General features: G+C 40.6%; 1 protein-coding gene across 1 annotated transcript in view; it reads right to left on the bottom strand.

The window, feature by feature from the left end:
• abcc12 (ATP-binding cassette, sub-family C (CFTR/MRP), member 12) overlaps positions 1-24,147 on the bottom strand; it is a 129,211-nt gene that overhangs the window by 78,020 nt on the left and 27,044 nt on the right. Inside the window, exons 2-6 of the mRNA XM_063066925.1 lie at positions 19,371-19,510; positions 19,118-19,276; positions 18,882-19,029; positions 17,378-17,611; positions 14,945-15,118 (exon numbers count right to left, since the gene is read on the bottom strand). Coding sequence (XP_062922995.1) covers positions 14,945-15,118; positions 17,378-17,611; positions 18,882-19,029; positions 19,118-19,276; positions 19,371-19,465 — 810 coding nt within the window. The 5' untranslated portion in view covers positions 19,466-19,510. The remainder of the gene's footprint in view (positions 1-14,944; positions 15,119-17,377; positions 17,612-18,881; positions 19,030-19,117; positions 19,277-19,370; positions 19,511-24,147) is intronic.

Here is a 24,147-nt window from a genome sequence, read left to right as displayed (position 1 = left end):
GTAACAGGTTAGCAATGATAGTATACACATATACACAGAAATAGGGTAATAGGAATCAACCAAGCTCTATCGCAGTCTAGGGGTAAAATGATCAGCCTGAAGGTGAAGCAGAGTTCAGTTCAGTCTAGTGCAGTTCAAAGTAATCGCTGTTGTTGTACCGTTGGGGACAGAGAGAGAGAAAGAGTGAGAGATGCAGTTGGTTTCAGGCAAACCTTTCGAGGTCTTCTGATCTAGCTGTGGTCACCGACTGTGACCCCTCCATTCTGGATATGATCGTTCTTCCATGGTGAACCCGGGACCCAGGCAAGGGCGGACACACTCCAGGTTCCCACCGATCATACCTTTACACCCTGTGAGCCTCTGACTGATTCCCGTGAACCAGTCCTCCAAACTCCCACCAACTTGTGGGGCACACTGCTCTTTTCAGGGTCTCGTGGCGTGTGTGTTGTGCCTTAGCAAACCTGCTATTTTTATCCCCCTGATGGGGTATCACCTGTCCATCAAACTTCAAACAGTTCAGGTTCAAAGCAAACGGTCTGTGGCAGATGCCAACATCTGAATTGTGTCTCTTTCTCGTTAATCTCTCTCTTCTCTCTTATTAGCATTTTGAATGTTTCTCCATTGTCTTTCGTTATCTCTCTCATTAGCATCATCCGTTCTGCAGCTCTGCTTGGCTTCACACATGACACCCCCACCCTTAAAAGGATTTTTACCTGGGTAAAAATTTTGGGCATGAATGCACATTATAAGTTACACACTAATATACAGGTAGTCATCAGAGATTCGGCTAATACAGAGAACTTTAAGTTTTAACACCTGGACAGACAATCAGCAATCACATTGTCGGTTCATTTTATATGTTTTATCTTTATATCAAATTCCTGTAATACCAGGCTCCAATTTAACAAGCGTTTGTTTTTATCCTTCATTGTGGCCAAAAGCACTAATAGATTGTGATCAGTGTAAACTATCAGTGGTTTCTATGCCAGATAAATATAAACCTCAAGATGTTGTAATGCCAGAATGATTGCCAGTACTTCCTTCTCCACAGTGGAATAATTTCTGTGATGAACATTAAACTTCTTAGAAAAACAAGCCACTGGGTGTTCAATTCCCTCTTTGTCTGTCTGCAACAGCCCCACCCCTGCCGCTTCGTTGCTAGCATCTGTTGCTAGGGAGAAGGGTTTTGAAAAGTCAGGCGCATTCAGTACAGGGTGGTGACACAGAATCGCCTTCAGACTCTCGAAGGCTTGTTGACAAAGGTGATTCCACACAAACTTCGCATTCTTCGGCAAGAGCTTAGTAAGAGGGAGGGTACTATCCGCAAAGTTTTTGCAAAACTTCCAATAGTACCCCACCATCCCCAAAAATCTTCTCAGGGCCCTCTTGTCCGTTTGGATGGGAACTTCAGAGATAGCCTGCATCGGTGCCAGCTGCTCCTGTCCTACCACATACCCCAGATATGTGACCTTAGCGTGGCCGAACTCACTTTTCGCGAGATTCACTGTCAGGTTGGCTTCAGACAGCCGCTTAAACAGTTCCTCTACTGCCACAATGTGCTCCTCCCACGTGTCACTCCAGACCACCAAATCGTCAATATACGCTTCTGCGTTCTTTAACCCTTTTATCACTGAATTAATCATCCTTTGGAAGGTCCCTGGGGTGTTCATCATGCCAAAAGGTAAAACGTTATACTCGGAATAACCCGGATGGAGTGACAAATGCTGAGATTTCTCCAGCCCGGTCGGTTAAAGGAACACACCAGTACCCTTATAGCAAATCAATCTTTGTGATTTACTGAGCTCTCCCCAATTTATCGATGCAATCGTCTACCCTTAGGATGGGGTAAGCATCAGTTTTTGTGATGGCGTTCACCTTTCTGTAACCTGTACAGAATCATATGCTCCCATCGGGTTTTGGGACAACCACACAGGGAGAGGCCCATTCCGATTTGGATGGCCTAATAATACCTGTGGCTAACGTGTTCAATTTCTTTCTCCACTAGCTTGCCCTTCTCCACGTTCATCCTATAGGGCTGATCTGATGTAACAATAACATCATGTACCATCCCCTTGCATCGCCTCAGGACATCTGGACATGCATCTGCATGTCGGTTAATTAGCTTTATCAGCAGTTCGCACTGTTCAGGGGTTAAGTGAGAAGAAAACAAGAAGTGAATTTTATGTACATAGTGACAAAGTTGATAAACTGTTGGCTAATCAGCTGAAGACTAATTATACTAAATTTCAAATTAATCAGATTTATAATCAAAATGATCAACTGATACTTGATCATGCTGAGATTAATCAAGCCTTTTTTAATTTTTATTCCTCCTTATATCAATCAGAGTCTTTACAAGACTCTAAATATATGAATGACTTTTTAGATAACCTAGATTTCCCTAAGATCGCACAGGATATATCTTCTATGCTAGATACTCCCATTACCACTGATGAGATTAAGAATGTTATTTTTTCTATGAACCTGGGGAAAGCTCCTGGCCCTGATGGGTTTACCGCAGAAATTTATAAATTTTTTGGACCTTCATTAATCCTTTGGTTTTTTAGGGTTCCAGAGGCTTCATTAAAACTTGGTAAACTTCCCGAATCCTTCTATAGAGCGTGAATTTCTTTAATATTAAAGAAGGATAAAGATCCTGCTCAATGTGCATCTTATAGACCAATATCTTTATTAAATGTTGATTCTAAAATTTTTTTCTAAATTATTAGCAAACAGACTAGAAAAAGCACTTCCTTATATTATCTTGGAAGACCAAACGGGTTTTATTAAAGGTCGTTACTCTTTCTATAACATTCGCACACTGTTAAATATTGTTTACACTCCTTCACAAAATGTTCCTGAGTGCGTTATTTCTTTAGATGCTGAAAAAGCCTTTGACAGAGTAGAATGGCCTTACTTATTTAAGATGCTTGAAATGTTTAATTTTAGCTCAAAATTTATATCCTGGATTAAATTGTTTTATCATTCTCCTATGGCCTCAGTTCCTAGGTTCACTCATTTTCCCTCTTTCTCGAGGTACTAGACAAGGTTGTCCTCTTAGTCCTTTATTATTTGATATTGCATTAAAACCTCTTGCAATTGCTATTCGAGAATCTCCAAATATTATTGGGATAACTTGGGGCTTAAAGTCCCATAAAATATCACTCTATGCTGATGACTTACTTTTATATATTTCTAATCCTCAAAAATCTATCCCTGCTGCTTTAGATTTATTAGCACAATTTAGTCTCTTTTCCGGTTACAAGTTAAATCTCAGTAAGAGTGAACTTTTCCCGATTAATAAGCAACTTCCCTTGTATCATAACCTTCCGTTTAAATTGATTAATAATTATTTTTCATATCTTGGGATTAAAATTACTTGTAAACACAAAGATCTATTTAAGACTAATTTTTTACCCTTAGTTGATCATATTACTCAACTTTCATTTAAATGGTCTCCATTATATTTAACTTTGATTGGTCGTATTAATGCAGTTAAGATGTTTATTCTGCCAAAATTTTTATATATATTTCAGGCATTACCGATTTTTGTTCCAAAATCTTTTTTTGATAAAGTTGACTCTAAAATTTCTTCATTTATTTGGCAAAATAAAAACCCGAGACTGGGTAAAATACATTTACAGAAAGCTAAGAGAGATGGAGGTTTAGCATTACCTAACTTTAGATTCTACTATTGGGCAATTAATATTCGACACATGAAATTCTGGTTACTTAACCAAGATACACTATCCATTCCTAAATGGGTAGTACTGGAATTACAATCTGCTCAGGGCTATGCACTTGGCTCTATTTTAGGTTCCTCTCTTCCTTTTGATTTGAAACGCCACAAACAGGTCTGTAACCCAATAGTTAAATATACCTTACGTATTTGGTTTCAATTCAGAAAATTTTTCGATCTTAACCAATTTGGGCTAGCGATCCCTATTTTAGGTAACATATTCTTTCCTCCCTCTTTCACGGACCGTGCTTCTCAAATTTGGAAGACTAAGGGTATTTCATGGTTTTTGGATTTTTTTTAGATGGTTCCCTTGTCTTTTGAACAATTATCTAATAAATATGGCTTACCAAGAATACATTTTTTTAGATATCTCCAAGTTAGAAATTTCCTAAGTACTATACTTTCTTCCTTTCCAATGCTCCCTCCTACATATATTTTAGATACTATAATTAACCTTAATCCATGTCAGAAAGGTGCAACGCCTATTATTTATAATATTATTATGAAACTTAGGAAAGCTCCATTTGATAAGATTAGGTCAGATTGGGAACAGGAATTGGGTTTTATTATTTCGACGGATGACTGGGTGAAAATTTTACAACTAGTCAATACTTCCTCTATCTGTGCTAAACATTCCCTAATTCAATTTAAAGTTGTCCATAGAGCACATATGTCCAAAGATAAATTAGCTCATTTCTATCCTCATATTAATCCTTTTTGTGATAGATGTCAGGGGCAGATAGCGTCTTTAACTCATATGTTTTGGTCCTGTCCTATTCTGGAAACTTTTTGGAGAGATATTTTTAATGTTATCTCAAAGGTACTGAATATAGATATCTCTCCCCATCCTATTACTGCTATCTTTGGATTACCTAAAATTTCCAGTAATCTTTCTCCTTCAGCCCGTAGAATGATTGCATTTCTTACTTTAATGGCGAAAAGATGTATTTTACAACATTGGAAAGAGACTAATGCTCCAACTACATTTTTTTGGTGTTCCCAGATGATATTATGCTTAAATTTGGAGAAAATTAGAAGTAATCTTTATGATTCTTCAGTTAAATTCGAACAGACCTGGAGATCTTTTATTCAACATTTTCATTCACTGTAATTTTTTTTCTCGGTCCATATTTATATTCCCTTCTTGTTTTTTTTTAACTGTTTTTAATGGAGGACGGGTTTGAGGACGTGATCTTAAGTTCTTTAACTCTACTTGTTTCCTAGTTAGCCCATTGCTTTGCTTTGCTTTTTAGTTTAGTTGCACGGTGGGTTTTTTGGGGTTTTTTTTGGGTTTTTTGTTTCTTTCTTTATAGATACATATAAAAATTAGTATACTATTATATTACCTTGTTATTTTATGTTTAAATTGCACTGTTTGTATTAATTTTTTTCTGTATTAATATTTCCTGTAATATATTCTAACAGTGTATTAGTGCCTATATGGTTTACCTTCTGTGTACTTATTCAATAAAAAGATTTAAAAAGAAAAGGGGTTAAGCGAGAGACTTTATCAGCAAAGTTGGCCAAAACAATAGATTTCTCCAATCTGGTCGGCACCATATTTATCTTTTCAAGATGGGTTTTCCCCTTATCATTTGGCAGCCCAGCCTCATTTATTTTTGTGATAACACCGACTAGATCTGCTTTCTTATTGTGGTAAGCTTTTAACATATTAATATGCACTAATTGTGTTGGCTTATGTCTGTCTGGCGTTTCAATAACATAATTCAAAGAGTCTATCTTTTTAGTCACTTTGTACGGACCGTGGAATCTCGCCTGGAGGAGGTTTGTTACCACTGGAAACAGAACTAAGACCCTATCGCCCACTTGAAACACTTGTTCACGGGCTCATCTATCATACCCCTGTTTCATTTTTGTTTGGGAGTTTGGTAGATTTTCTTTAGCAAGGTCACAGATCTTTTTAAGCCTCTCATGAAATTTTAAAACATAATCAATCACATTGACTTGTACTGTCGGACTGGACCATTGCTCTTTCAGTAAGGTCAGAGGTCCTCTGGGCCGATGACCGAAGATGAGCTTGAATGGGCTGAACCCCATTGACTCCTGAACCGTGTCCCTTACGGCAAATAACAAGAGAGGCAAGGCATCATCCCAGTCTCCAGCGTTATCTTGACAATAAGTTTTAATCATGGTCTTTAATGTTGCGTGGAATCTTTCCAACGCCCCTTGGGACTCCGGGTGGTACGCGGAGGTCAAAATCTGCTTTGCTCCCATCTCATCCAACATCCGTCGGAATGTGTGAGATGTGAAGACGCTCCCCTGATCTGACTGAATTTCCCTTGGCAGCCCCACCGTAGTGAAAAATTTCACAAGGGCCTTTACCACTGCGGGAGCCTTGACACTTGCCAGGGGCACAGCCTCCGGAAACCTGGTGGCGGCGCACATCATAGTCATCACATACTCTCACCCACTCGCAGTTCTGGGCAGGGGACCGACAAAATCCACAATTATTCGGGAGAAAGGTTCCCCGAAAGCGGGTATCGGTCGAAGGGGCGCTTTAGGCAGGACCTGGTTCGACTTTCCTACCACCTGACATAAATGCCACCATCTACAATATTCAATAATATCCTTCCTCATGTTCGGCCAGTAAAACTCTTCCATAATTCTATCGACTGTTTTACTCACCCCAAAATGTTCACTGAGGGGTATCTTGTGGGCCAGGTTAAAAATCTTGTCCCTATAGATTTTCGGCACTACCACCTGGTGTACCACCCCCCACTCCTCATCTGTGGGCACGGTACTTGGTCTCCACTTCCTCATCAGTACTCCCTCCTTCACATAATAGCCCACTAGTTCCCTTTTTATTTCTGCTTCGGAGGGAGCTGTCTTCGTCAAAACCATCAGCTCCTCATCTCGTTCCTGTGCCTGTATAAATTCCTTCCTCGCTAATGATAAATCTACCTCAACTCCCTCACCTCCTTCCACTCCACTATGCTCCTCCCTCTCACTTTCTAACCCCTCCTGGTACAAGGCTGGTAAAAGCGTCTCAACTAAATCCACATTCGCTTCGGCAGCCTTTCTCGACATGCGCCGAGTTACTGCACAAACGGGATAAACCTGTGAATCCATGGGCAGGTCCTCAGTCCTGGCAGGCTTGCTTGTCAGCTTTCCTGCTGGGTACACATCTCCACCTGCAAGGTCGTTACCGAGTAAGACCTCCACGTCTTCCATCAGTAATTCGGGCCTCACTCCTATCATGACCGGTCCGGAGACCAAGTCACTTTTCAGGTATATCTGGTGCAAAGGTACTGCTTCAGTCCCTTTCCCAATGCCTTTTATTACACTGACCTCCCCAGTCTTGGTCTCTGCACTAACTTCTAACACCCTCCTTAAGATCAATGACTGACAAGCCCCAGTGTCTCTCCAGATCCGTACTGGAACCGGGTTTGACCCCTCCTTCACCGACACCAATCCGGCCAAAGTAAACTTCTCGCGCCCTTCCTGAACTCTATCAGGCCTCTCCTCCCCTAGCGGTTTGTTTGCCGGCTCAATACAGCCAGTCGGAGTCATCGTTTTTCCTTTCCCCATCTCCTTCTTTGGGGCAAAACACCTGGACGCAATGTGACCGGCTATCCCACAATTATAGCATACGACCCCAGGAGACTTCCTACTAAACTGCTTCCTGTCTTCCTTATCCTTCTCACTAGTCCCCGACTTACTTTCTGGCTTTTCCGGCGGACTTTCTTCGCCCTCTCGACTACCCTTCTGGTAGCTCTTACTCAGGGTAAACTTTGCTTTGTGTGTTAACGCGTACTCATCCGCTAACTTAGCAGTTGCAGCTAAGGTTTCTGCCTCTTTCTCATCTAGATAGGGTCTCATACCTTCAGGGACACAACCTTTAAATTGCTCAATCAGTATTATCTGTAGCAGTCTGTCATAATTCCCAGTGACCCCTTTCGAGGGCACCAATGCTCACAATACATCTGCATCTCACGGCCAAACTCTGAATACGTGCGGCCCCACTGCTTCCTCACATTCCGGAACCTTTGCTGGTATGCCTCCGGGACCAACTCATAAATCCTGAGTATAGCCTCTTTCACCACATCATACCTCTGGGCATCTTCTGCGGACAATGCTGAGTAAGCTTGCTGAGCCTTCCCCTTAAGCACGCTCTGAAGTAAAACAGCCCACTTATCCCTCGGCCAGTCCTGACTTGCAGCAACTTTTTCGAAATGTAGAAAGTACCAATCAACATTGGCCTCCTCAAATGGGGGATCCAACCTAACTCCTGGGTCACCCTGAACCCTCCACCTTGGTCCAGCATTTGACCCCTCTCAAGCGCTATCCTTAACTTCTCCAGCTCAAACTCCCTTTCCTTCTGCTTCTCTCTCTCTTCCCGTTCTAGCTGCTTCTCTCTCTCTTCTCGTTCTAGCTGCTTCTCTCTCTCTTCCCATTCTAGCTGCTTTTCTCTCTTTTCTCGCCCTAGCTGCTTTACTCTTTCTTCCCATTCTAGCTGCCTTTCTCTCTCTTCTTGTTCTAACTGCTTTACTCTGAACTCATGCTCGAGCAATTTTTCCATCTGCAGCTGCACCACCTCTCCACCAGGTTTTCTCATAGACACCACCTCCAACTCCCCATGGGGAAACACACCTTTAGATACATAATGCTCAACGATAGCTCTGTGCATCTCCGCTCTCCTCATTGTCTGCTTCACCTTAAAAAGATTCAACCGTTTTGCAACAGTCGCCAAGTCTGATTTCTTGGCATTCTCTAATGCCTCCAAGGTTGGCGCCTTTAGAAATTCCTCAATCTCCATGTCTGCTGTTTGCCTCTTTTTTTCGGGAATTTAACCCAATCAATTTACCCAGTCCCAATTTTGGCATTCAAAATCCCGGGACGAGATCCCCACTTATGTTACGTACCCTGTAACTAGGATGCCAAACCAGCAGAAATGGAACACTCGTTGGAATCTGTGATCACTAGGAACTAATAAAGTTTTATTAAAGAAATAAGTAATATCGTACACTAATCACAAGGATATAAATGCAACAGGTTAGCAATGATAGTATACACATATACACAGAAATAGGGTAATAGGAATCAACCAAGCTCTATTGCAGTCTGGGGGTAAAATGATCAGTCTTAAGGTGAAGCAGAGTTCAGTTCAGTCCAGTGCAGTTCGAAGTAACCGCTGTTGTTGTACCGTTGGAGAGAGAGAGAGAGTGAGAGATGCAGTTGGTTTCAGGCAAACCTTTCGAGGCCTTCTGATCCAGCTGTGGTCACTGACTGTGACCCCTCCGTTCCGGATGCAATCGTTCTTCTGTGGTGAACCCGGCACCCAGGCAAGGGCAGACACACACCAGGTTCCCACCGATCGTACCTTTACACCCTGTGAGCCTCCGACCGATTCCCGCGAACCGGTCCTCCAAACACCCACCAACTTGTGGGGCACACTGCTCTTTTCAGGGTCTCCTGGCGTGTGTGTTGTGCCTTAGCAAACCCGCTATTTTTATCCCCCAATGGGGTATCACCTGTCCATCAAACTTCAAACAGTTCAGGTTCAAAGCAAACGGTCTGTGGCAGACGCCAACATCTGAATTGTGTCTCTTTCTCGTTAATCTCTCTCTTCTCTCTTATTAGCATTTTGAATGTTTCTCCACTGTCTTTCATTATCTCTCTCATTAGCATCGTCCGTTCTGCAGCTCTGCTTGGCTTCACACATGATACCATGCACAAAACCATGTTGACTATGCTTAATCAGTCACTTTGTATCCAAATACTTGTATATTGAGTCCCTTAGAATACCTCTCAATAACTTTCCCACGACAAATGTCAGGCTCACCAGCCTATAATTTCCTGGCTTATTCTTAGGGCCTTTCTTAAACAATGGAAGACTATTAGCTTTGCTCCAGTCCCCTGGCACCTCACTTGAGTTTTAAAGATGTTTTAAATATCTCTGCCAGGCCCCTTGCAATTTCTGCATTAGCCTCCCTCAGGGTCTATGGAACATAATGTTAGGCCCTGGGGATTTTTCCACCCTAAATTGCTTCCTCTGAAATCTGTACAGGGCCCATGACCTCACTGCTGCATTGCCTCACTTCTACAGATTCTGTGTCCATCTCCTGAGTAATTACAGATGCAAAAATCTGTTTAAGATCTCCCCTATCGCTTTCAGCTCCATGCATAGATTTCCACTCTGACCTTCCAGAAGATCAATTTTATCCCAAGCTATCCTTTTGCTCTTAACATATCTGTAGGAGCCCTTAGAATTCTCCTTCACTTTGGCTACTAAAGCAAACTTATGTCTTAGTTTACCTGTCTTCATTTCCTTCTAATTTTCTCTTGCGTTTCCTATATTCCTCAAGTACCTCATTTGTTCCTGTCTACCTATACTTGCTATACACCTCCTTCTTTTTCTTAAACAGGGCCTCTATAAAACCAAGATTCCCTAAATCTGTTATCCTTGCCTTTTATTTTGACAGGAACATATGAACTTTGCACTCTCAAAATTTCAATTTTGAAGGACTCCAACTCACCAAGTCCCAACCCACACTTACTAGATCCTTTCTGATACCATACCAATTGGTCCTTCTCCAATTTAGAATCCCAACCCAAGCACCAAACTCTCATAGAACAGAGAACATAGAAACATAGAAATCTACAGCACTTTACAGGCCCTTCGGGACACAATGTTGTGCCAACCATGTGACCTACTCTAGAAACTGCCTAGAATTTTCCTTCTGCACAGCCCTCTATTTTTCTAAGCTCCATGTACCTATCTAAGAGTCTCTTAAAATATTCTATTGCATCCGTCTCCACCACAGTAACCAGCAGTGCATTCCATTCACCCACCATTCTCTGTGTGAAAAACATACCTCTGACATCCCCGCTGTACCTATTTCCAAGCACCATAAAACTATGCCCCCTCATGTTAGCCATTTCAGCCCTGGGAAAAAGCCTCTAGTTATCCATACAATCAATACCTCTCATCATCTTATACACTTCTATCAGGTCACCTCTCATCCTCCATCGCTCCAAGAAGAAAAGGCCAAGTTCACTCATCCTATTCCCATAAAGCATGCTCTCAAATCCAGGCAAAATCCTTGTAAATCTCCTCTGCACTCTCTCTATAGCAGGGGTCCCCAACCTTTCTCACATTGCGAACCAGTTTCACATTGACAATATTCTTGCGGACCGGCCTACCAGGGTGGTAGGGTTGCCAACGAACAAGAGTAGCAGTCAAATACGTTGGGTTTACCCCGAGAAAGACTACAATAACCATGAAGCCTTGCGCGGGCACCAGTGCACGTGCATGGTTTGTGCATGCGTGTACGTGCACGTGTCGATTTTTTTCTACAAATCGTTTTTGGCGATTCTGTTCAGCGGCGGGGTGGTTGCTAATCACGACCGGAATATAGGTTATAAGTGGCTAATACACTCAATTTCATTTCTAAAAGCGTTTATCTAACGAATTTAATATTAAACACACAGCACATATTTTCCTCACATGAATATAGCGATAAGTCAATTATCAGGGGAGCTTGAAGTAAGTGTTGAAAGAACTTCCAGTATCATTTAAAGAAAAAATGGATAGGTATATAGACAGGAAAGGAATGGAGGGTTATGAGTTGAGTGCAGGTCGGTGGGACTAGGTGAGAGTAGCGTTCGGCACGGACTAGAAGGGCAGAGATCGCCTGTTTCCGTGCTGTAATTGTTATATGGTTATATAAGTCAATAGCATCATAACATTTTAAGTAACGCTTGGATATTAAACACACAGCACATATTTTCCCCGTATGAACATATAAAATCAATGCAATGCACCAATATCGCTGAATCAGTGGGAGCCCTGGGCTTGTTTTCCTGCAACAAGACGGTCCCATCGAGGGGTGATAGGAGACAGCGATACTCGAAGGAGGTTCCTTATGTCCAGTCTATTCCGCAATTTAGTTTTCGTTGCATTCATTGCAGAAAACTCCGCAGAAAAATGTTGGAAATGGAAGCAATATTTTCAGTGCTTTCGTGGCTATCTCAGGATATTTAGCCTTGACTTTGATCCAGAATGCCGGCAGAGATGTTATGTCAAATATGCTTTTCAGCCCGTCGTCATTTGCAAGCTCAAGGAGTTGATCTCCTTCCCGTGCTGACATGGATGACGCGTGCGTAATGACCTCGCGTGCATTCGAGCTCAACAGTGGGCGTGACAGGGAATGTCATAGTCATAGTCATACTTAATTGATCCCGGGGGAAATTGGTTTTCATTACAGTTGCACCATAAATAATTAAATAGTAATAAAACAATAAATAATTAAATAGTAATGTGTAAATTATGCCAGGAAATAAGTCCAGGAATGAGGAAAGGTGCAGCTGACTCCTATCACCAAATCATATGGTTTCCTCGCGGCCCGGTACCAGTCCGCGGCCCCGTGGTTGGGGACCGCTGAACTATATGATCTTCCTATATCTGGTCTCATTAGCACATGGCACGGGTAGCAATCCTGACATCACAACCCTGGAGGTCCTGTCTTTTAATTTAGCACTTAACTCCCTGACTCACTTTGCAGGACCTCATCACCCCTCATTGGTACCGATTTGGACCAAGACCCTTGGCTGGTCACACTCCCAATTAAGAATGCTGTGGACTTGATCCAGATGTCCCTGACAGTGACAACCCGGAAGGCAACAAGCCATCTGGGAATACGGTTCTTGTCCACAGACCCTCCTTCTGGTTCCCCTAACTAACAAATCCCCTATTATTACAGCTCACCTCTTCTTGCCACTTCCCTTCTGAGCCATAGAGCTAGGCTCAGTGCCAGAGACCTGACTGCTATGGCTTTCCTCTGCTAGGTTATACCCCAACATTATCCAAAGCAATGTACCTGTTGTTGAGGGGAATAGCCACAATGGTACTCAGTACTGGCTGCCTATTCCCTCTTCCTCTCCTGACAGTCACCCAGTTACTGGTGTCCTGTACCTTGGGTGTAACTACCTTCCTACATGTCCTGTCTAGCAACCCCTTGGCCTCCCGAATGATCCAGAGTTCATCCAGTCCCAGCGCCAACTGCTTAACACAGTCTGCTGGAAGCTGCAGTTGGATGCACTTCTTGTCCTCCCCAGTTGCCTGTGCCAATGAATTCTAGAGGTTCACCACTCTCTGGCTAAAGAACTTCCTCCTATCTCCATTCTAAAAGGGCACTCCTCTATTCTGAAGCTGTGTCCTCTGGTCTTAGACTCTCCCACCATAGGAAACATTCTCTCCACATCCACTCTATCAAGGCCTTTCACCATTCATTGAGGTCACCCCTCACTCCTCTGAATTCTGGTGAATACAGGCCATCCTTTTGGAACAGAGATGAGGAAGAATTTCTTGAGCCAGGGAGTGATGACTCTGTGGAATTCATTGCCACAGGCAGGTGTGGAGGCCAAGATGAGGACAGGAGTCACACTCACGTCCCCATCTACATCAACGGAATTGTAGTGGAGTGTGTATCAAGCTTCAAATGCCTTGGTGTCCACGTTTCCGAGGGATCTCACCTAGTTCCTGGTCTCCTCCATCCTGATCAAAAAGGTGTAACAGCACCTTTATTTCCTGCGGAGCATGAAGAAAGCTCACCTCTGTCCCAGGATACTGACGGACTTTTACCGCGGTACCATTGAGAGCATACTCACCAACTGCATCTCAGTGTGGTATGGCAATTGTCCCGTATCGGACCGCAAAGCACTCCAGCGTGTGGTGAAAACTGCCCAGTGGATTATCGGCACCCAATTTCCCACCATTGAGAACATCTACCATAAACGCTGCCTGGGCAGGGTGAAAAGCATTATCAAGGATTTATCTCACCCTAATCATGGACTTTTTACTCTCCTCCCATCCGGTAGGCGCTACAGGAGCCTCCGCTCCCGCACCAGCAGGCACAGGAAGAGCTTCTTCCCTGAGGCTGTGACACTGCTGAACCTCTCATCACAGCGCTAAGCAGTATTCATTCCGTATTGTACTGTCTCAGTACTTCTATTTGTGTGCTGTAGCACTTTTTTTATTCACAGTTATTTTGTAAATAACATTATTCTATGCATTTCCGGTTAGATGCTAAGTGCATTTCCTTGGCTTTGTATCTGTACTCGGCGCAATGACAATAAAGCTGAATCTAATCTATGTATATTTAAGGCAGAGGTTGATCGATTCTTGTTTGGTCAGAGCACGAAGGGATGCGGGGAGAAGGCAGGAGATTTAGGGATGAGAGGCAAAATGGATCAGTTATGATTAAATGGTGGAGCAGATGGGCCAAATGGGTTAACATGGCTCCTATATCTTATGGTTTTTGGTAGATCAGTGAAGGAAACTGCTGATAATATAAAGAAATAACAAAGAAAGGGAAGAAATTTTAATGGAGAAAATGACATAGGTTTAGAATTCAATTATGACAGCATGAAATTCGGCAGCTTTTTTAATAGCAATATGAATGAAAAGAGCTAAATGATTATTTTTCTGGTAGTATTCATTAAAAATACTAATTGTGTGCCATCCATTGCTAATTGTCCTACAGCTAAAATTAATTTAACATTGATAGCATCCTAGATGTAACAGGATTCCATACTCTTAGAAGTGAGAGGAAGTATGACAGGAAAAGGGCATTTAAATGTATACCACATCACAAACGATAGGTGTGATATCTGTGTTGGTATATAATACAAAGCAGAATGGTGTACATCCATTTGTTTTGAACTCTGGAAATTAGAAGCGGACAGAATGTAAAATGTTCCCAATAAGCCACAATTTTTTTGTAGAATCACAAAATGGTTTTAGCATGGAAGGAGGCCATTCAATATGTTAAACCTTTCCTGGCTCTATTAAGAGCAATCCAAGTAGTCCCACATCTCTACTTCTCACCAGAACCCGGCAATAATTTTGTAAACTTCATGATCATTACAGCACCACTGGCCTCTCTCTACATTCCCTTTCTCCAATCTATACTCCCACCATCAACTCTCCAACTTAAAACTAATTTATCTCCTTTTCCTGATTTGACCTGAAACATTAACTCTGTTTCTCTTCCCAAAGTTACTGTCTGACCTGCTGGGCATCTCCAACCTTTTCTGACTTTATTTCAGATTTCCAGCATCTGCAGGGTTTTTTTAATTTTTGGCTTAAAAATTAAAATTATTATTTTATTTGAGCTAACACATATAAATTGTCTTATGCTTTATAAATTATAAGATGTTTTACATATTACTCCAGTACTATACCTGAATGGGGAATAATAAGATATAAGAAACAATTCCCAATAGCGATGTAGGTCCAAGTAAAATATAAGCATATGCTGTGCAACTGAGCAGCAGCACTGGTGCACCAAATAAAAGAGGACAAAGCAAAGCAGCTTCAAATAGTTGATGGCTGTCATTTGATAGGATGTTTATAACCTGTGCAAACAAAATAAAATGTATTAGCTTAATTTCAAAGAATTTAATCTCCCTTTTAGCCTGATTTCATATAGTTCTTAATTATTGTAAAATTCCAGTAGAAAGACTATTGGAGTGGGGTACATAATGCCCTACAAGACATCTTTAAATGTGAAATACCCTTAGAGAGTAAGACCATATACTTTGGGTATATACCTCAAGAATGGTTGAAAAGAAATAAATATTTAATGAATGTACTGCTGGTGGCTGGTAAAAAGACCCTTACCAGGAAATGGTTATCACAGGAGAGCCCAACTCTAAATGTATGGATGGAAGTTACAATGGACATTTACAAAATGGAGAAGGTAATAGTATCTGTTAATCATAAGTTGGAACAATTTGATTCATACTGGAAAAATGGCTTAACTACATAACACCTCATAGGCCTGATTTTATTCTCACAAGGCAATGAATATGTTGTAAAAAAAAGATCACTCCCTACTACGTACATAGTTTTCTACTTTCGATTGTTCTTTCTGTCCTCTTCTTTCTATAAGTGTATACCCCAGATAAATATTATGTGGAGATTTGTGACAAATATGACTATATGATATATATGTACAGTATCTGAAATACATCTTATGGAAATGTTTGTTTGATGATGAAAGTCAATAAAAAATAAATTACAGAAAAAATAAAATTCCAGTAGACAACATCCTTTCAATCCCAAGTTTTGTCACGGATTGTTATTGTTTTGGGGAGAGATTTTCAGACCTTAAATCCTAGAAAAAAAATCATTAAGGGTCAGAATTATGGCCCAATAATTGAATTACCATCACAGTTTGGTAGACTGACCCCTGGATGGTAATACGGCAAGTATAATGTAGCAGGTCTGGAACATTTAGAGATGAGGTGAAGCTGACTGAGCTCCTGGTGTCTAGCAGACTGAAAGGGAGACACTGTAGTGATGAATGCCAGTGGAATGTGCCCTGATATTGGAAGACGTTCCATGGATCTGTTATTAGAGAAGAAATTTAGTCTGGAAATGATAGACTGGGGATAAGAAGCACTGTTCAGGTTCTTGGCATCTTGATGCACCAAGGAAGTATTTTTTCATTCTAAGGCATTCAAATTCCAAAGGCATTTAGACCTCTGTGTTGTGATTGAAGTGATTTGAGAAAATGCTATTAGACTTCTTGTTTGTCCCAAAGTCACACGGCAATCACTAACTTTACTCATATCAAGGTCACACAGGACTAGGTTGCTGCAAACTGGCAAAAAAGTTCAGGATTCAAGATCGTTTAATGTCATTTCCTGTACACAATTATAAGGAGAATGAAATAATTGTTACTCTGGATCTGACACAGAACAAAACAAACACACATAAAAGATAAAGAACACAATAATAATAATAATAATAACCATCACCATCATCATCACTCTTCAGAATCTTGCTTGAACATAAAAGAAACCATACAAATACAAGCCTGATCCAGTTCTACAGTCAGAGTCCTATATATCATATTACGATTGATCCATTATTACAGATAAAACAATGCATAATAACCATCTGGATATAATAATAAGGGATAAACAAGCAAGAATAACTTGCTTAATAGATATAGCCATTCCAACACACATAACATACAGCAACCAAGAGTGAAAAGCACCAGAACTTTGTTAAATTAAAAGAGGAAATTGAAAGACTTTGGAATATTAACAGGGTATACATTGCACTGATTGTAATATCTACAACTGGTAGCACACTACACAATAGCATTGAACAATTAGGCCTACACAGCAATATTTATGTAAATCTCCAGAAAACTACAATACTAAACACCAATAGGATAGTTCAAAAGTTCCTTACAATTGACGAATGAGTGTGCTTAGCTAAGCCTGTACCTTAGGTTTTACCAGCTTGAGCTAAGAAAAATAAAAGTACAATAATAATAACAATAATGGTAAAACACATAATATTTTTTAAGATTATTAACACACAAGAGTGCAATGGACTTAGCTGAGTGCAAAGCTAATGTGCATATAGATTATTTACAACCATACAGCTTGACCCAATATTTCCACTAACTATGTATGAACAGTTTTAGTTGTATCTGCTATTGGGACTCATAGAAGAGATGTCTGACACCTTTCCAGAGGAAATAAACAAGAAAAATCCATGTGACGTTTATCATCAGGCTGCTAACATGCCTTCTCACAGCTTTAATGTACAGTGATAAAATTAACAGAAGACATCTTACATTGCTGATCAGTGCCTACCTCACCAATGGAACTGTTGCTTAAGCTTTTAAGATGAACCAGCTTAATGAATGCTGATGTGGAGATGGCAACTTTTAATCGGATAGCGGTGTGATAGTTGATAGCCCATGATGCTGCGAAGAACAATGATTTAGATAGCTCCGTTGTAAATAGTGCAAAGCACAGACCAACTCCATGAACAAGATTTTCAGACTTTTGTTCCACGTGTTGGAGGATAGCATGAGACAGCACTGCCTATATATTAAGAAAGAGAAGTAGCAATTATACAGGGAAAACGTGTTGCCTTTTTTGTACTCGTTATGTTGAAACATTTCGATGGAGCAGGAATGGAGAGATCTATTTTGTGATAAGAACCAAAACTTGAATCTATGCTGTGTTTTTTTTTTGTGCAGGGAGAAAAATTGAGCAACCTTATAGTTAAAGGAATACGAAGAGGAAACAAGGCAAAAAAAAGCGAGAGTTAGAGGTGTGAACGAAAAACCTGGTTTGAGATAAGTTCCTGGGGTCTCAAAGAAAACAAAAAATAAAATTGAATTTGAAATTCCAGGGATCAAATCCAAATGATTAAAGTTAAGGATAAAGGTGAGGTTTATTTGTTATACTTATATCTCTTTTACATGGCAACATTTGAGAGGAAATCGGGGCATTCAGCAAAAACCACTGGTCACAGGAAGATCAATGAACAGGTCAGGAGCGAACCTAGGTCACATGATCAATGGGACAACAGCAGGACTACAGCACCAGTGTACCACACAGTGTAAATTCCTACTGGCAATGTCTGGGAAAGGAAAGTTAAAACTGAGACAGAGATCTGGTGCAAGGTTGCATATCCCCATGTTACAATTGCTTCTACAACTCGCCCACCCATTCTGACTTTGCTAGGTTGGTGCCAAATAGCGACAACTTTTTTCTCTGGTTCTCTAACCTCCAAGAATTGAGTTTGTGTTTATTTCATGAATGTTTGTTAAAACCAGCAAAAACATTTTTCCTGTCCATGTGATTTGCATGATGTTGCTAATATAAAATTTCAGAAAATTTAACATCCAACAGGAAACACAGATCCAATAATTCTACTAATAATAATATAACAAATGTCATTGCGCTTTTAGGCTTAAGGTATGTTTGATTTTTATGTGCATTTTGTTTCCAATAGTTTTGAATAATTTCAAACCATTATATTACAATGAGATTGAAAAAAATGATGAGCTCCATAAAAAACAGTTTTTAAAAATCCTCAATGACAGAGAAAATGTTTCAATTAGTTTCGTTAAATGGTGGTGATATAGTAATTGCATTAATTTTCATAAGGTGGGATTCATATAAGTTAAGGTTTATTTAATATATATTAAGTTTGTTTATAATTAACTTGAATTCTTTTAGGCATTAACTTTTATTTAAATACCATTTGGTATTATATACTTAAAACCTATGTAAGCTAAAGGTACTTGAATAAAAGAAAGACTAAAATAATGAGTAAGCTAATTTCCATTCAATGTCTGCTTACCGGTCCCAAAAAACTACATATCATACAAAGAGTTGTGCATATTAGATTCACAATAATCCGTGTTCGTTGAAACTGTACAGCAACTTTTTCCAAAGATGCTTTTTTATTGCCAACTCTTTCCACTTCCATCTCCCAAAGATGCATAAATCTGTAAAAATTCATAAGGCAATGTCAAAATCCATTTGCATTTTGTTTTTAATTGCAAGTAATCGAAATATATTTCTGTATTTACATACCTTTTGGCATTGACATCTGAACAGTTGAACTTGGAGAGAGAAGGAATTGCATCTTGATTTAGCACCTTTTTAGATGCCTTTATCATTATTGGTGTCAGCCACTGGAAAGTGATGAATGAAAATAGTCCAGCGTCATCTACTGCAACAGGAGATGGATTCCTGGAAAATATTTTATTTTACGAAATATGAAGTGTAATTAATTCTGAAAATTCCAATGGTCTTTACATTGCAGAATAGATATCTTGTCACTTACTTTGGTTTTGGACGAATTGGAAGCAGTGTTTTCAAACTTTGGAAGTATTTGTGATGTTTCTTCGGAACCTCATCGTTATTCTCTGTGAATTCCATTCTGTTGACTTGTAGTAATGTAAATCAATATTGGGAAAGTTTCACCTGAAATTAGGTAAGTTACTGGTGTAAACAGAGATAGAGAACTGGAACAGGCCTATCAAACCATCTCATTCACAATGACCATCATCCATGCTTTGACACTAATTCTATTTTTATCTCAGTATTTATTCTCGCCACATTCTTCACATTCAGATTTTAGAGATGGGAAGAAATGGAAGCACAGAGAGGATCCGCATACAGTCACAGGGAAAATATACAAAGTCAACACAGATAGTACCAGAGATAAGCATTGAATCTGGATCTCTGGAACTATGAGGCAGCAGCTGTCCTAGCTGTACCTACTGTGCTGCCAGTGCAAAGTAAAAGGAATTCTTCCCATTTTAATTGTTATGCCAGAGATCATAATCTGTCTTTTTCATGGTTATGCTAAATATTGCACATACTTTGAAAATGTCAAATACTTGTTGGACTGCAGGGTATAAAAATCTTAGAACTGACAGGTAATGTTGAGGTCGACAGAGCATTAGAAAGTATTTTGAAAAGTAGTTTCTGGGACCAGCAGAGAAACCCCTCCACAGCACTGAAGCCCGTGTCTGGCAGAGATTTCTCCTGAGCCTCCTCAGAAATTCTGGTCAGCAAAGAGTCAGTTGGCTCACATTCAGTGCTTTCCAGGACTAGCATCTTGAGGACTCCAGGTGGGCTGACCATTTCTCAACAAGGTCTCTCTTGGCAGACAGCAACTTCAATCATAAATTCACTTCTCGATAATAGCAAATGTCAGTGATGAAATTCACCATCATCTCAACGTACCAATACTGTTTTTGGCTATGTAAACAAAACAAGATCAAGTTCTTAAAACTGGCATAAGCTCACAGTCACCCAGACAGCAGTGATCCTTGCATTCCTTTACATTTCTTAGGCATGGACAGTCTAGTGCAGGGACCGGAAAGCTATCACTAAATCTATTTCCATAAAATCTTCTAAACTCACTGGTAAGGTAAGCAAATAGTCACAGTCATAGTCATAGTCATATTTTATTGATCCCGGGGCAAATTGGTTTTCGTTACAGTTGCACCATAAATAATAAATGGTAATAAAACCATAAATAGTTAAATAGTAATATGTAAATTATGCCAGGAAATAAGTCCAGGACCAGCCTATTGGCTCAAGGTGTCTGACCCTCCAAGGGAGGAGTTGTAAAGTTTGATGGCCACAGGCAGGAATGACTTCCTATGACGCTCTGTGTTGCATCTCGGTGGAATGAGTCTCTGGCTGAATGTACTCCTGTGCCCACCCAGTACATTATGTAGTGGATGGGAGACATTGACCAAGATGGCATGCAACTTGGACAGCAACCTTGGACAGCTCTAAGTTTTGAGAGTCTGTATATTCCTGTCAGAATAGCAGGTTTAAGAAACCTTGGTTTTTGAGAGAAATTGATTGTCTGGTTAAGAAGAAGGAGGAGCTGCACTGCTGGTATAGGCATCTTAAGGGACATGAGGAGTAGAAGTTGCAATATCCCCTCTGACTTCTGAGAACCCCTAGCCCATGAATGCACAAAAGGGAGAAGCAAGAAGCATTGGGGTTGATATTGCTGGCTGCAAACCCCTTTTTCAGGAGTATAGACGAGCCAAACCCAATACAAATAGGGGAAGGATTGCATACATCAGAAACTACCCTACATCACTTTTTACAGAATCTGTGGGCCCATGTTGTCTTGATCAGCACCTCAGAGTCAAAGAACTGGAGTGAAAGAAGTCATCATTGACCCCGAGGGAATGCTGAAGAAAAAGAAAAAGCCCATTTCACATATCCCTCCAACAATGGATTGAGATTAGGGCTGTGAGCCTGAAACAGGAGCTTTTCTCAGGTGTTCCAACATGCATCTTTAAAAACATGTAATTGTTGGCTCACTTTGCAGAGCTATACACCCTGGTCCTGTCCTTCCTACGTAATAATGGAATGTATCTCCTAAGTGGAAATGTGACAAAATTTGTTGGATTCTGTACATCCAGGAGAGTTTCTTGAACCAGTATGTAGATAGTCTAGCAAGAGGGTGTTCCATACTACATCTGGTATTTCGATAAGAGCCTGGCCAGTTACTGAACTTTCAGTGGGAGAACAACTATTAATCACAACTATTAACAAGGCATCAGGGGCTGCTCAGCCTTCTACTGATTCTATTAATATTTTTATGTTCTTAACCCCAGTTGCTGACATGGGCAAAGAAATGGAAATGAGGTTTAACCCGAGAAAAAGTAAAGACACAGGGCACTGGTAATGGTAGACCTTTAATAGTGTTAATGAGCGGAGGGATCTTGAAAATCATGTCCATAGTTCTGTGAAAGTGGCTGCACAGGTTAATATGGTGGTAAAGAAGGCATCTGGTATGCCTGCCTTTACTTGTTGACGCATTGAGTTCAACAGTTGGAAAGTTCTGTTACATTTTCATAAAACTCAAGCTAAGCCACGTTTGGAGTATAGCATAGAGTTCTCATTGATCCATTATGGAGGCTTTGGAGAGGGTGCAGACCTGGTTTATGGGGATACTGCTTGGATTAGAGGGCATGTGCTATAAGGAGTTTGTACAATCTTTATTTGTTTCCTCTTTAGTGTCAAAGGCTAAAGAGAGACCCGATAGAGGTTTAGAAGAGGCATAGATAGAGTAGAGAGTATTTTCTTCCCAGGTCAAAATGTCTAATTCTGGAGAGCACGCATTTAAGATTTTTTTTTGTGCCATACTCTGCCAGAGCCTCGGTGACCATTTTTTTTTTCAAGTGGTTGTCTTGGAGAAAAGACTCTGCGAGTGATCCCCCACGTCCTTCTCACAGCGCAGTTTTTTTTACGAGGCCGAGTTGCGAGCTCGACACTCAACCCGGCACAGATGGAAAGTGTGCTCGGGAGCGGCCCGACTGGGTTCAAACTCGGGAACCTTCGCTCTGGAGTCCAGCGCTGATGTCACTAATTTAAGATTAGTGGATGTAATTTCGAAGGAGATGTGTGGGGCTATTTTTTTTTCAGGGACGGTGGTGTGTGCCAGAGATGCACAACAGTGGGAGGTGATGATGGTGGTAGTAGCAAATACAACAGAGGTATTTAAGAGACTCAGATAGACACATGAATATGCATGAAATCGAGGGATATGGACCTTGTGTGGGCAGAAGAGATTAGTTTATTCAGACATTTAATTAGTCTGGCAACACATTGTGGGCAGAAAGTCCTGCACCTGTGCTATGTTCCAGTGTAACATATTTTAAGTTGGAACTTAACCATTAGATGCTTCATGACATCATACTTTATACTTTATTGTCGCCAAACAATGATACTAGAACGTACAATCATCACAGTGATATTTGATTCTGCGCTTCCCACTCCCTGGATTACAAATATTAACTATTAAAAATATTAAAAATAGTAAAAATTAGTAAATATTAAAAATTTAAATTATAAATCATAAATAGAAAATAGAAAAATGGAAAGTAAGGTTCTGCAAAAAAACCGAGAGCCAGGTCCGGATATTTGGAGGGTACGGCCCAGATCTGGGTCAGGATCCGTTCAGCAGTCTTATCACAGTTGGAAAGAAGCTGTTCCTAAATCTGGCCATACGAGTCTTCAAGCTCCTGAGCCTTCTCCCGGAGGGAAGAGGGACGAAAAGTGTGTTGAATGGGTGGGTCATGTCCTTGATTATCCTGGCAGCACTGCTCCGACAGCTTGCGGTGTAAAGTGAGTCCAAGGACGGAAGATTGGTTTGTGTGATGTGCTGCGCCATGTTCATGATCTTCTGCAGCTTCTTCCGGTCTTGGATAGGACAACTTCCATACCAGGTTGTGATGCACCCTAGAAGAATGCTTTCTACGGTGCATCTATAAAAATTAATGAGGGTTTTAGGGGACAGGCCAAATTTCTTTAGTTTTCTCAGGAAGTAAAGGCGGTGGTGGGCCTTCTTGGCAGTGAACTTCTGCTTGGTTGGACCAAGTCAGGTCATTTGTGATATTGACCCCGAGGAACTTAAAGCTTTTGACCTGTTCCACTTGCACACCACCCATCACTGAGTTTGCAGCATAAAGTCCATGCAAATCTGTTCTATGCACTAGAATATCAACAAGAAAAAAAAATCAAATGTTACATGAACCAGTTTCAAAGTCAATTGATTGGCTTTAGTTTCTGTCACAGAAAAAAGTGCTTGCAGAGAATATAATGAATTTTGAATTCAACGCAAATGGTGAAGTGAAAAGAAAGAGTACACAGAAAGCACATTTGGATATAAAGGGATTAGGCAAGAAATGTCCCTGAGAGGAAAATATAATGAAAGGTGATCAGGCATGCAGAAAATGGGCACATTATTCCAAGGTGCAAAATCCCCTTCCTTATTTATGCAGGCATTCCCTGCAGGCAACTGAATTATCTTCCAGATATGCATCACCCTCCAGGAAAGAGAATTTCTGCCGGTGGTATATAAACTGAGCCGCTTAGTCAGAGTTCGACACGAACAGTTAATTTAATTGCATCCCCAAAGGCCTAAATCATCTCTCAGCTGATGCCTGAATTTTTGACAGTGTTTTTTGGGTTGCCAATGTGAGAGCTGTCACTCTGTATTAAAATTTGATGACTGGTGTGAGCTGAGTAGCAGTTCAGTAAAGACTCGATGGGCTGAAGGGCTAATTCAGCACTGTAGTGCT

Source organism: Mobula hypostoma, chromosome 14 (genome assembly GCF_963921235.1).
Source record: "Mobula hypostoma chromosome 14, sMobHyp1.1, whole genome shotgun sequence".
Taxonomy (NCBI): Eukaryota; Metazoa; Chordata; class Chondrichthyes; order Myliobatiformes; family Myliobatidae; genus Mobula; species Mobula hypostoma.
Note: the sequence above shows the minus strand (reverse complement) of the source record. Positions and strands in the feature narration are given on the sequence as shown.